The following is a 13,109-nucleotide window of genomic DNA, read 5'->3' as shown; positions in this document are numbered from 1 at the left end:
ATTTAAATATCTTTAATAAGTAACAAATAGCTTTAATACTATATATAATAGCAATAAAAAGGTTTATTTTTAATTTAAACACTAAGAATATAAAAATACAAATATACTTAAATATATACTTCCAAATATTATTACAAGAAAATAATAGCTTATTATATTAACTTTTTTTCATAATTTTCAGTATACTGGAAAATAGCTACTGAAACTTATGATAACTAATTATAAAAAGAGGATTTGGAAACCAAACGTATTATTTATAATAATCTTATTCATTCTGTATCCCGAATAGTTTTTTAATAAAACTGCAATATAGATATTGTTTCCAACTAACAAGTTCTTTATTATAAATCTGGTTCTGAAATAATATAACCAAAAATCAACTCATATTTATTGATAAATATAAATGAGTGAAGATAAAAGTAACTAGATAGGGTAGAATACTTTTCAATTATATCATAGTTAATGTTACTATTATTTTGTGTTGCGCGCAACAGGTCTCAGTAAAAATATTGAAGATGCAATTTTCGAGTAAAGTAGTATAAAGAATATAGTAAAGTGCAATCATATATATATATAATAGGGAATCTCAATATAGAACTACTATGAGTAAACTTATGCAAATGACAGTATGTAAAACAACGAATCTATTTATTAAACCAAGATGCATAGAAAGAGCAGTATTTGCCTTTACATTATCAAGTCAGAAAGTATCTGAAAGAATCAAAAAGTTATACAATTCAATATTACATTCAAATTGGGCAGATCCACACACAATGATGCAAAATTATTGCTTTTGGGAAAATGAATACCAGAAAATTCTCAAACTTGTGCAAAGTTTGAAAGAAAAGAGTGGGAAATTGAATGAAGTTGAAAATACTAATATTTCATGTGACGTAGAAGCACTTAAAAAGCTTATAGATCTGATGTATCGTTGTGAGGATGTAAGGGACCATATTGCAGAAATTTCAGAACAATATTCAAGATCTCATGGTATAGCTGGTATAAATATCTCTAAGAAGTCTGATATAGAAAATATGAATGAGCATATTGAGGCAATTGTAGAAGAATATAATAAGATAAAAGAAGAATACCAACTTAAAGAATCGTGGAAACAAAAGATTGAAGAAACATTAGGTATTGGTATAGCTAAACTTAGACAGACCCACAAATTTAATTGGTCCACTAGTCATAAATATAATTATTAGTAAAAAGTACTTAACATTCAAGGTTACTTCTCAATTAGCTTTTTTAGTTCTATTGGAATTAAGCCTGTAATTAGAGCCTGTTCCAATTGTCTAAGCTCATCAATACTTGTACAACTAGCTATAGAATTCTTAATTTTATTTATAGTTTGTTGATTTAGAGGATTAGTAGTATTAATGAGCATTCTATTGAGATGTACCGATTTTTTATCAATATCTTTAATCGAACCATTTACAGCTAAGTTTTGATTCATATCATTATCAATCTTATTTGTTGTAATTAAATTGAGAATTTCAATCCTGGTAGGATTTTCAGTGAAAAACTTTTCAGCTTTAACTCTTTCTTCTTTACAGATCTTTTGGAAGTCAATATAACGCAAACTTGGTAAAAAGTAGATTAAGAACAGTCTATAGTATGTGTTTAGTGAAACTGGATTATCTGATATTGATATTCTTTTAATTTTCTTTAATCCAATGATTGAAATTATTGATTCTAACGAACTCAAATTATTATGTGTTAGCACTAAGCTTTCCAGATTAGGTAAACTACTAATAAATTCACGCTCAATTATCTCTATTTGGTTGTTACATAATATCAAAGATTTAAGATTACTTAGATATGGTATTGATGATAATTCAGTAATATAATTATTGCTTAAGTCAATACATTCATATATATTCCTTGTTGTCCCTAGACTTTCTAACTTGGTTATACTTAAACCACGTAGACTTAGTGTGTAGAATTCAGTAGTTTTATCCAAAGATATCTTCCCACGATCATTTATTATCTGCTCTGTCAGTGTAACCATTTTTAATAAAGCCAACGTGCATCTGTTACGAAGAGGTACTGCAATAGTCTACCCGCTATTTCCTGAAATTTAAACAACGGTAAGTACATATCTTTTCATTATAAAGAAATCATTAATATTTTACTGGGAATATATCGGAATAAGATGCTATCTATCCTTTAGTATGTTAGTTTTCTAGATAGAATTTAGTTGTAATGAACATTGCAGTTGCTATACTATAATTTACTGTTTGTAAATCAATATCAATTATTTGAAATAACATTTTAGACTACTAATGAAACAATCACTCATTTATTTAAGGCATATTGTGAGATTTTTAGCATTATTTTACATGATTCTATATAACTATATTATATAAACAAGTTATATATGTTTTATATACAGTTATTAATAGAGTGCTGAAATAAAGTAAATTTCTAATATAATTACCTTCTAGTATCAATTGAGTTTAATATTATGAATATTTATTTGATGAATTAGTAATTTAAAAGATAAAGTTAAAACAGGTATCATCATATGCTTTTATAAATGCATTGCAGTTCCACAGAGGAAGAGTTTAGCGCTTTCTTCTGTCCGTAAAATTAAGATAGGCTCTTGTAAATAAAGGAGGAAATTCCAATAAATAGCTATAAATATATATGAAAACTGGTATTATTTTGCTTGTATTACCTAGATTTAGATGTTGAAATTAAGTTGTGGTAATATTATAGATGAAAATATGCAGACAAGTACTAGTCTAGAAGACAAAGGTCGTAACTGGTACCTTTTGAATAATACTAGGTATAGCTATAAAAGGGGAAATAGCCATGTAGATACATCAAAAAAACCACTTATGCCTCCTGAACATTTGAGAAAACTGATGAAAGATCATGGGGATATGTCTTCGAGAAGGTTTCAGCATGAAAAACGTGTATATTTAGGTGCACTAAAGTACGTTCCACATTCTATATATAAATTGCTAGAGAATATGCCAATGCCATGGGAACAAATAAGATATGTGAAGTGTCTATATCACATTACAGGTGCAATAACATTTGTAAATGAAATACCATGGACTATTGAACCTGTTTATATTGCACAGTGGTGTACTATGTGGGTTATGATGCGAAAAGAGAAGCGTGATAGACGCCACTTTAAAAGAATAAGGTTTCCACCATTTGATGATGAAGAGCCACCACTAGATTATGGAGATAATATTTTGGATGTTGAACCACTTGAAGCTATTAGAATGAGTTTAGATGAAGAAGAAGACAGATCAGTAATTGACTGGTTTTATCTAGATAGTCCTCAAATATTTGAGACACTCAGCAAACAAGGGCAGTATAAAAATCATACATGGTGCTTATCTTTGGAACAGCTTGGTACATTATATAGGCTATCAACCCAACTATTGTCCAATATTTTGGATAAAAATTACTATTATTTATTTGACAAGAAGTCATTTTTTACAGCTAAAGCTTTAAACATTGCTATTCCAGGTGGACCCAAGTTTGAACCTCTAGTATCAAGTATTATTGACTATGACGAAGATTGGAATGAGTTTAATGATATAAACAGACTTATTATTAGACATCCAATAAGGTCTGAATACAAGATTGCTTTTCCATTTTTATATAATTCACTACCAAAGTACGTGCATATACCACTTTATCATCATCCAATTTTAGTTTACAACAAGCCAGAAGATCCTGATATCCCTGTTTTTTTTTATGATCCATCAATTCACCCTATACCATATTTTCAAAATAATACACATGTAGAAGATGAAGTATCTGAATGGAAGCTTCCTAAAGATATAGAACCATTTCTGGAGAAACTTGATTTGGAACCTGAAACTTCTATGAATGGTATTTTGTTATACTGGGCACCATATCCCTTCAACTGCACAACTGATAAAAGAAGAAGGGCTTATGATATAGCATTAGTACAAGAATGGTACAAACAACATAATACTTCTCATGAACATCCAGTAAAAATCCGTGTGTCATATCAGAAATTACTTAAAAATTGGATATTAAATTCTTTGCATACACGTTCTGCAAGAAACTGTAGAAAACGCAATTTCTTTAAAATATTACAGAATACAAAGTTCTTTCAAATCACAGAAACTGACTGGGTAGAAGTAGGAATACAAGTTTGTAGACAAGGCTACAATATGTTGAATTTACTGATACATAGGAAGAATTTGACATATCTTCATTTGGACTACAATTTTAATTTAAAACCTATTAAGACTTTAACTACTAAGGAGAGAAAGAAAAGTCGTTTTGGCAATGCCTTTCACTTATGTAGAGAAATTCTTAGACTCACAAAACTTGTAGTAGATTGTCATATCCAGTACAGACTAGGGAATATTGATGCATATCAATTGGCTGATGCACTACAATACATATTTAATCATGTTGGACAACTAACAGGGATGTATAGATATAAATATAGAGTAATGAGACAAGTAAGATTATGCAAGGATATTAAACATTTAATATATCATCGTTTCAATACAGGATCTGTGGGTAAAGGTCCAGGTGTTGGATTTTGGGCTCCTAGCTGGAGAGTATGGGTATATTTTCTTCGTGGAATAATACCATTGTTGGAGCGATGGTTAAGTAATTTACTTGCAAGACAATTTGAGGGTCGTTCAAATGCAAATCCATATAAATCAATTAGTAAGCAGCGTGTTGAGAGTCACTTTGACTTAGAGTTGAGGGCTGCTGTAATGCATGATATTTTGGATATGATGCCAGAACAGCTAAGGGCAAGTAAAGCACGTCCAATATTACAGCATTTGAGTGAGGCATGGAGATGCTGGAAGGCAAATTTACCGTGGAAAGTTCCTGGGATGCCTATACCAGTGGAAAACATGATTTTACGTTATATTAAGCTTAAGGCCGATTGGTGGACAAATGCAGCCTATTACAATAGAGAACGAATAAGACGTGGTGCAACAGTGGATAAATCAGTAGCGAAAAAGAATCTTGGAAGGTTGACAAGGTTATACTTGAAAGCTGAACAGGAAAGACAACTGAGCTATTTAAAGGATGGTCCATACATTTCAGGTGAAGAAGCAGTAGCAATATATACTACTGCTGTGCATTGGCTAGAAAGTAGAAAATTTATTCATATCCAATTCCCTCCACTAAATTATAAACATGATACAAAAATTTTGATTTTGGCACTCGAGAGACTTAAAGAGGGATATGCAGTAAAGTCTAGACTAAACCAGTCCCAAAGAGAGGAACTGGCATTAATAGAACAAGCATATGACAATCCACATGAGACACTGGCTAGGATAAAAAGACATCTTTTAACACAAAGAACATTTAAAGAAGTAACGATAGAATTTATGGATATGTATTCACACTTAATACCTGTTTATGATATTGATCCACTTGAAAAAATAACAGATACATACTTGGACCAGTATTTGTGGTATGAATCAGATAATAGACGACTTTTTCCTAATTGGGTAAAGCCATCAGATAGTGAACCTCCACCACTACTAGTATATAAACTATGTAATGGAATAAACAATTTGCATAAATTTTGGAAATATAATGATGGTTCAATTGGGGTATTAGTCGAGACTCAGTATGACCAAATAATGGAAAAAGTTGACTTAACACTTCTAAATAGACTACTTAGATTAATTATGGATCATAATTTAGCTGACTATGTTACAAGCAAGAGTAATATAAACATATCATACAAAGATATGAATTATCTAAACTCTTATGGATTTATTCGTGGTTTACAATTTGCATCTTTTGTCTGTCAGTATTATTCACTAATTATAGATTTACTACTACTTGGATTAAGTAGAGCAAATCAAATAGCTGGTCCATCAAGTCTTCCAAATGAATTTTTGAAATTCTCGAGTAGAGATATTGAAATGCAGCACCCAATCCGTTTATACTGTAGATTTTTAGACAAACTTCATATTGTCCTAAAACTCACAAAGGAGGAAGTAAGAGAGCTGGTTCAAAGATATTTAACAGAGAATCCAGATGCTAATACAAATCAAAGTGTAATTGACTACAATAATAAGAAGTGTTGGCCTAAAGACTGTCGCATGAGATTAATTAAAAATGATGTTCTAATTGGTAAGGCAGTCTTTTGGGAACTAAAGAATCGTTTGCCACCAAGTTTAACTACAATCGAATGGAGTAAATCTTTTGTTTCAATTTATTCTCTAAGCAACCCTAATCTATTATTTTCTATGGTTGGTTTTTCAGTTAGAATACTACCTACTTGTAGAAATCAAGTAACTTCGAGAATTTATACAGAATCCAACACAGGCACAGATTTAAATACTGTATTTTCTAATTCACAGAGGGAAAGTACTTGGTTACTTTCAAACTCTGAGACAAAAGAGATAACTGCAAACGTTTATTTAATGGTTGATGATTCGGAGATTCGTAGTTTTGAAAATCGTATAAGACAAATATTAATGTCATCAGGTTCTGCTACCTTTACAAAAATTGCAAATAGATGGAATACAACTTTAATTGGATTGATGACGTATTTCAGAGAATCTGTAATTTATACTGAACCACTACTAGATCTATTAGTAAAGTGTGAGAACAAAATACAGACAAGAATAAAAATAGGTCTAAATTCAAAAATGCCAACAAGGTTCCCACCAGTAGTTTTCTATACACCAAAGGAGTTAGGTGGACTAGGAATGCTATCTATGGGACATATTTTAATTCCTCAAAGTGACCTGCGATATTCAAAGCAAACAGATTCAGGCGCAATAACACACTTTAGAGCTGGTATGTCACATGAAGAGGATCAGCTCATCCCTAATTTATACAGATATATACAAACCTGGGAAAGTGAATTTGTTGATTCACAGCGCATTTGGTCAGAATATTCACTGAAGCGACAACAAGCTCAATTACAAAATAAGCGACTTACTCTAGAAGATTTGGAGGATAGCTGGGACAAAGGTATTCCACGTATTAATACTTTATTTCAAAAAGATCGCCATACGCTTGCATATGACAAAGGTTGGAGAATAAGACAAATCTATAGACAATACCAGGTTGCACGTTACAATCCATTTTGGTGGACACATCAAAAACACGACGGAAAATTGTGGAACTTGAGTAACTACAGGACTGATATGATACAAGCTTTAGGAGGAGTTGAAAGTATATTGGAACATACTTTGTTTAAAGGCACATATTTTCCAACTTGGGAAGGTCTATTTTGGGAGAAGTCATCTGGTTTTGAAGAGAGTATGAAATACAAAAAACTTACAAATGCACAGAGAAGTGGTCTGAATCAGATACCTAATCGTAGATTTACTTTATGGTGGAGTCCAACAATCAATAGAGCAAATGTATATATTGGTTTTCAAGTTCAGCTGGATTTGACAGGTATTTTTATGCATGGTAAGCTTCCTACATTGAAGATATCTTTGATACAAATATTTAGGGCACATTTATGGCAAAAAATTCACGAATCAGTTGTTATGGATCTGTGTCAAGTTTTAGACAATGAGATAGATACACTTGGTATTGAAATGGTCCAAAAAGAAGCAATCCACCCAAGAAAAAGTTATAAAATGAATTCATCATGTGCAGACATTTTATTATTTTCATCATACAAATGGCAAGCAACTAGTCCTTCCCTTCTATTTGATAGACAGGATGAACAAAAAAGCGACTCAGTAGCACAAGTTAACAAATATTGGATAGATATACAGTTGCGCTGGGGTGATTATGACTCTCATGATATTGAGAGATACTGCCGTGCAAAGTTTTTAGATTATACAAGCGATGCAATGTCTATATATCCATCACCTACTGGTGTACTTATTGGAATTGATCTAGCCTATAATTTATTTTCTGCATATGGTAATTGGATTCCTGGAATGAAACCTCTGATGCAAAAAGCCATGTCGAAAATTATTAAGGCAAATCCTGCTTTATATGTACTACGCGAGCGTATTAGAAAAGGACTACAGCTTTATTGTTCGGAACCAACAGAACCCTACTTAAACAGTCAAAATTACAATGAGCTATTTGGAAATCAAACGACTTGGTTTGTTGATGATACAAATGTTTATCGTGTTTCAATACATAGAACATTTGAAGGAAATCTTACAACGAAACCGGTGAATGGCTGTATTTTGATAATAAGTCCAACAACTGGTCAATTATTTCTTAAAGTCATACATACATCTGTATGGGCTGGTCAAAAGCGTCTATCTCAACTAGCAAAGTGGAAAACAGCTGAGGAGGTTGCTGCTTTGATTAGGTCATTACCTATAGAAGAACAACCAAAACAAATTATTGTCACACGTCGAGGAATGCTGGATCCACTTGAAGTGCATCTACTTGATTTTCCAAATATTGTAATTAAAGGATCTGACTTATCTTTACCATTTCAAGCTTTATTAAAATTAGAGAAGTTTGGTGATTTGATACTCAAAGCCACCCAACCATCTATGGTACTGTTTACACTTTATGACGACTGGTTAAAAAGTGTATCTCCATTTACAGCATTTAGTCGCTTAATATTATTGTTGCGATCATTACATGTTAATCCTGAAAGAACCAAGTTTTTGTTGAGGCCTAATAAAAATGTTGTAACCTTACATCATCATATTTGGCCATCATTCAGTGATGAAGAATGGATAAAGATTGAAATAGCTTTAAAAGATGTTATTCTAAATGACTATTCCAAAAAGAACAATGTCCATATGTCAGCACTAACACAAAGTGAGATCCGTGACATCATTTTGGGGATGGAAATTGCCCCACCATCAATACAAAGGCAACAAATAGCAGAAATTGAGAAACAGGCGAAGGATTTAAAGATTCAGTCATCAGAACCATCTGAACTTACCTTAGTCAAGACAAAGACTTTTAATGTACATGGTGAGGAAATAATAGTGACGACACAAACACAATATGAACAGCAAGTATTCACATCAAAAACTGATTGGCGTGCTCGATCCTTGGCTGCGACAACACTTAACTTACGTAGTAACCACATATATATTGCAGCTGATAATATTGGAAATAAATACAGTTTTGAGGGTGATGTTTTGCTCACTTATATCTTACCAAAGAATCTATTAAAGACATTTATTTGTATCTCTGATTTACGAACACAAATTGGTGCTCTATTATTTGGAAAAACACCAAATAAGAATAAGGCAGATATTGAGTTAGATATAAATATGGATAATGAACTGATAGTCAAGGAAATTTGTTGTCTAGTCATGTTACCTCAAATAGGTAACCATGCAACCGTGAGCATGTCACACTTTCTGCCCAAGCATAGTATGCTTTCAGACTTAGAATTTTTGGGATTTATGCATACTCAGGTAATTGAAAGTGAATACTTAACTCCTTATGATGTAGTTTATATGTCGCGCATAGTACAAGAAAACCCCGAAGTTTCTACTGCAAATCCTGTAGTAGTTCGTTGTAGCTTTACTCCGGGCTCAACTACACTCTCTGCACTCAAAATTTTAAAAGAGGGTATTGATTGGGCTAAAGAGAATATCGATAACCCTTCTGTTATTGAAAATCCAAATCCATCAGGTTACAGTCCACATACATTTTCGGAGAAAGTTCAATTGCTTTTGTCTGATGCATTTCATGGCTTTTTTCTTATACCTAGTGATGAAACTTGGAACTATAATTCTATGGCAATCAAACACAATCCATTTGCTACATGTCCACTGAAAGTTGGTATTCCAAAGGACTTTTATAGCGAAATTCACAGACCACAACACTTCCTTCAATTTGCCTACTTAGATGTAGCCAAAGATGATGGCGAGAATAACTTACTAGAGATGGACATGCTCATTGAATAGAATTAAAAGAGTAGACCTTATTTCTAGTTAGTGTCTGCTATAATATAAATTACTAGTACTTTTGATTACCAAGAAATTCATGAATCTAGACTAATTATATTTACAAGTGAATTTTGTTGTCATTCACAATTTATTCTTACTATTGGTAGTCCCAGTAGTAAGTGAAATGCGAAGTAATTAATTTCTGGGTTATACTAGTATTTATTTAAAGCATAACTTGATTCTTTCCTCTGATTTTCCTGACATATTTCTTCCTTAGCAATGAAACTCACATGCAGGCCACAGTTTATTGTCGGGATATCTGCCCCACCATGTGTGGCGCTAAGTGTGTGTTACTTCAGAGTGACGTATATTCTACTGATGCCAACAAATTGTTTTGGAAGGACTGGAAACTTCTTTAATTCAAATGGTAAAAAATATCTAATAAACTTATATTCTGCAAGTTTTAGATTTTATAACTTTATGATTTCTATTTCTTGGGGCATAATACAATATAAAGGAAATTAATTATACTCCAATATTAAGGTGTTCCTTTATTAAAAATATAGATATTTTACTAATTTTACAATACATTCTGTAATTATAATGAACTTCCAAGTTTCGCCTATATTACAAAATTCTATCTCGTGGTCTGCAAATTCTACAAATGGTTCATTCATAGCGAATAGAGAATATTTGGTTCGTAATAAGGAAAATTCGACAATTCAGTTTTCAGAAAATCCAAAAGGTTCATACAGTAATGGAAATACTTTAAATGTTGATAGACAAGTTTCTGCTAGATGCACTTCAATTCCTCGCTATAATTCTAATTTCTGCAAATACTCAACTCCCAATATTCTAAATTCGAATTCTAAGAGGTTTATAATTGGAATCCCAAAAACAAATATATTATCTCATGTTAATCCTGTATTGAGTCGTTCAGTGAGCTTTTCATCTGCTAATAGTCAATTAGTGCAAAATTCCAGGAATTACCTTGAAAAGCCTATACCTTCATCTATATCTTCTGTGGGTTCTCAACCCTCTATTAAGGGGGTTAATACTCAAAATTCAAGTTCTACAAATATTAATAATACTTTTGGTTCGGCTAATAAAACTAGTTTGTCTAATACTTCACTGAAAATTCCTCCTAGACAGATATCATATACAGCACGTCAGCCCTCTGTATCTGCAAAGATAAATCCTATAAGCTCGAAACACAATAATGCAAACTTGAAAATTCCATTTATTCGATTACCTTCTATTTCATCACGATCTTATATTCATAGTATTTCATCTCAACACTTACCAATTCCTTATGTAAATAAATCTGCAGGTATATCTAGTGCAAATTTTGCATATACTTCATCTTTTAAATCTTCTGAGACTCCTAACCAAAGTTTAGATGTAATTAATGGTAAATCACTGATTTCAAATAACAAATTAATATATAGGGGGTTTGAAGATGTCAATAAGAGAAATTACATACTTGAGATAACAGATGTAGAAATTAACATTCAAGACATTAAATTGAAAAAGTTGCTGGGAAGAGGTGCAACAAGTCTAGTATACTTAGCTATATGGAGAGGAACTGATGTAGCTGTTAAATTATTGGGAAATTTAGCAGATTTCCAAAATGTAGAGAAGGAAAGTGAGATACCTTGTCTGATAAGCAATGAAAAAAATTCGCTGCGATTAAAAGAATTTGAAGGTGAGGTAAATATAATGAAACATGTAAGGCATCCAAATATTATACTTTATATGGGTGGAAATATTAGGTCTAATCCACCTTTCGTTGTAACTGAGTATTGTGCAGGTGGTTCTTTGTTTAACTTGTTGTATGGAATGTCTCGACATAATCAAGAGTCAGATCAAGTAACATTTACCGGTCCATCTTTTAAGCTGACTATATATCAAAGACTAAAAATTTTACTTGATATTGCAAGAGGGATTTATTTTTTACACTCTTCAGATCCACCTATTGTTCACCGAGATATTAAGTCTTTAAATATACTCTTAGCATATCCTGTGGATAATCAAAATGATGTCCCATTGGCAAAAGTTGGCGATTTAGGTCTATGTAAACATGCTTCAAATGGTAATGAAGGAAGTTATTGTGGAAATAAAATAGAAAATGTTGTTGGTACATACCAATGGATGGCACCTGAAGTCATCACAAATCAAATATACAACACATATATTGATGTATATAGTTTTGGAATGATCATTTACGAACTTGTAACTAACAAGACACCTTTTCTTGAATTTGGGGTTAATGTTGATCCTGATATCTTAGTTAGTGAAATTATCAAGGGCACACGACCATGCATGGATTATATTATTGAAAATATACCTCAAGAAATTATCAAACTTATGCAGAGTTGCTGGGATCAAGTACCATTAAATAGACCAAACATGATGGATGTTATTAGTGATTTAATTCTGTTAATAAATAAATCTCATTCAACACAAAATATTTAGACTTTAGGTCATAGCATAATTAGTTTAATAATTTGTAAATAGATATTCAATTATAAAGATAACGATCTTCAGAAGATCACAAACTTGTCTAATAGTTTACAAGTATTCAAAATTGTTTGTTTATTATTGCTGATCTCATTTATATCTAAGCACCTAGATTTTATCTCAACTATTAGTTTGTTGGATGTTTTATTATTAAAGTTGCCATCTGTGAAGTAGCTCTGTATAAAAATAATTATTTCATTATTTTCATGAGTATTCATAATCCCAAAATATCCGCTAACAAAATTAGTGTTATAAAGTGTTGGTGGTTGACTATTATAAGATCCAATATTTAGAAACCTAAGCATCTCAAAAAAGGAGGGAGACGCTAAACATTCTATTACTCTGTTTAACTTCATATTTTGCATGTTAATATTTTGATTCCCATTAACTTTTCTTATCCACAATGTTTTGTCACTAGGTTGCTTTTCAGCACTCTCTATTATTGGAGCATAGCAACGTATCGCAATCTTATCTATTAATTCCCTAGGATATAAATATTGTCTTAAAACAGCTTCAGGACGTGCATTAATCTGGGTTTTAGTAAAATTTAATTTCTCCTCAGTATTATAACTGTTAATTATAGATGTTGGGCACCATTGACTATCACACCACTTTATAGGAGTTAAATTTTGACAAATAGATTTCAATAATGAAACGATCTCTTCTAAGTTTTCATTATCAGCTTTTCCAATTATGCTACATTCTAAATAAGACTTTGATTCAGTGTTACTGCCATCCATAATATCTTTGACTGTTTACTGC

The 13,109-nt window shown here is 31.7% G+C and overlaps 5 protein-coding genes across 5 annotated transcripts, besides 1 other annotated feature; 3 read left to right on the top strand and 2 right to left on the bottom strand.

The window, feature by feature from the left end:
* Positions 1-62: 62 nt before the first annotated feature.
* Positions 63-118: a sequence feature (AT_rich).
* Positions 119-602: 484 nt separating this feature from the next.
* CMU_000530 (uncharacterized protein) lies at positions 603-1,205 on the top strand (the record flags this gene model as incomplete). The annotated part of the gene is made up of 1 exon (XM_002141496.1): positions 603-1,205. The coding sequence occupies one exon, from the start codon at positions 603-605 to the stop codon at positions 1,203-1,205; it is 603 nt and encodes a 200-aa protein (XP_002141532.1).
* Positions 1,206-1,228: 23 nt separating this feature from the next.
* Positions 1,229-2,011, bottom strand: CMU_000520 (uncharacterized protein; the record flags this gene model as incomplete). The annotated part of the gene is made up of 1 exon (XM_002141495.1): positions 1,229-2,011. The coding sequence occupies one exon, from the start codon at positions 2,009-2,011 to the stop codon at positions 1,229-1,231; it is 783 nt and encodes a 260-aa protein (XP_002141531.1).
* A 679-nt stretch (positions 2,012-2,690) lies between these two features.
* Positions 2,691-9,845, top strand: CMU_000510 (Mov34/MPN/PAD-1 family protein; the record flags this gene model as incomplete). Its single annotated transcript, XM_002141494.1, has 1 exon — positions 2,691-9,845. The coding sequence occupies one exon, from the start codon at positions 2,691-2,693 to the stop codon at positions 9,843-9,845; it is 7,155 nt and encodes a 2,384-aa protein (XP_002141530.1).
* A 585-nt stretch (positions 9,846-10,430) lies between these two features.
* CMU_000500 (protein kinase domain-containing protein) lies at positions 10,431-12,302 on the top strand (the record flags this gene model as incomplete). The annotated part of the gene is made up of 1 exon (XM_002141493.1): positions 10,431-12,302. The coding sequence occupies one exon, from the start codon at positions 10,431-10,433 to the stop codon at positions 12,300-12,302; it is 1,872 nt and encodes a 623-aa protein (XP_002141529.1).
* A 68-nt stretch (positions 12,303-12,370) lies between these two features.
* CMU_000490 (uncharacterized protein) lies at positions 12,371-13,087 on the bottom strand (the record flags this gene model as incomplete). The annotated part of the gene is made up of 1 exon (XM_002141492.1): positions 12,371-13,087. One exon carries the CDS (start codon positions 13,085-13,087, stop codon positions 12,371-12,373), a length of 717 nt encoding a protein of 238 aa, XP_002141528.1.
* Positions 13,088-13,109: the final 22 nt, after the last annotated feature.

Source organism: Cryptosporidium muris, genomic scaffold (genome assembly GCF_000006515.1).
Source record: "Cryptosporidium muris RN66 scf_1106632373461 genomic scaffold, whole genome shotgun sequence".
Taxonomy (NCBI): Eukaryota; Apicomplexa; class Conoidasida; order Eucoccidiorida; family Cryptosporidiidae; genus Cryptosporidium; species Cryptosporidium muris.
Note: the sequence above shows the minus strand (reverse complement) of the source record. Positions and strands in the feature narration are given on the sequence as shown.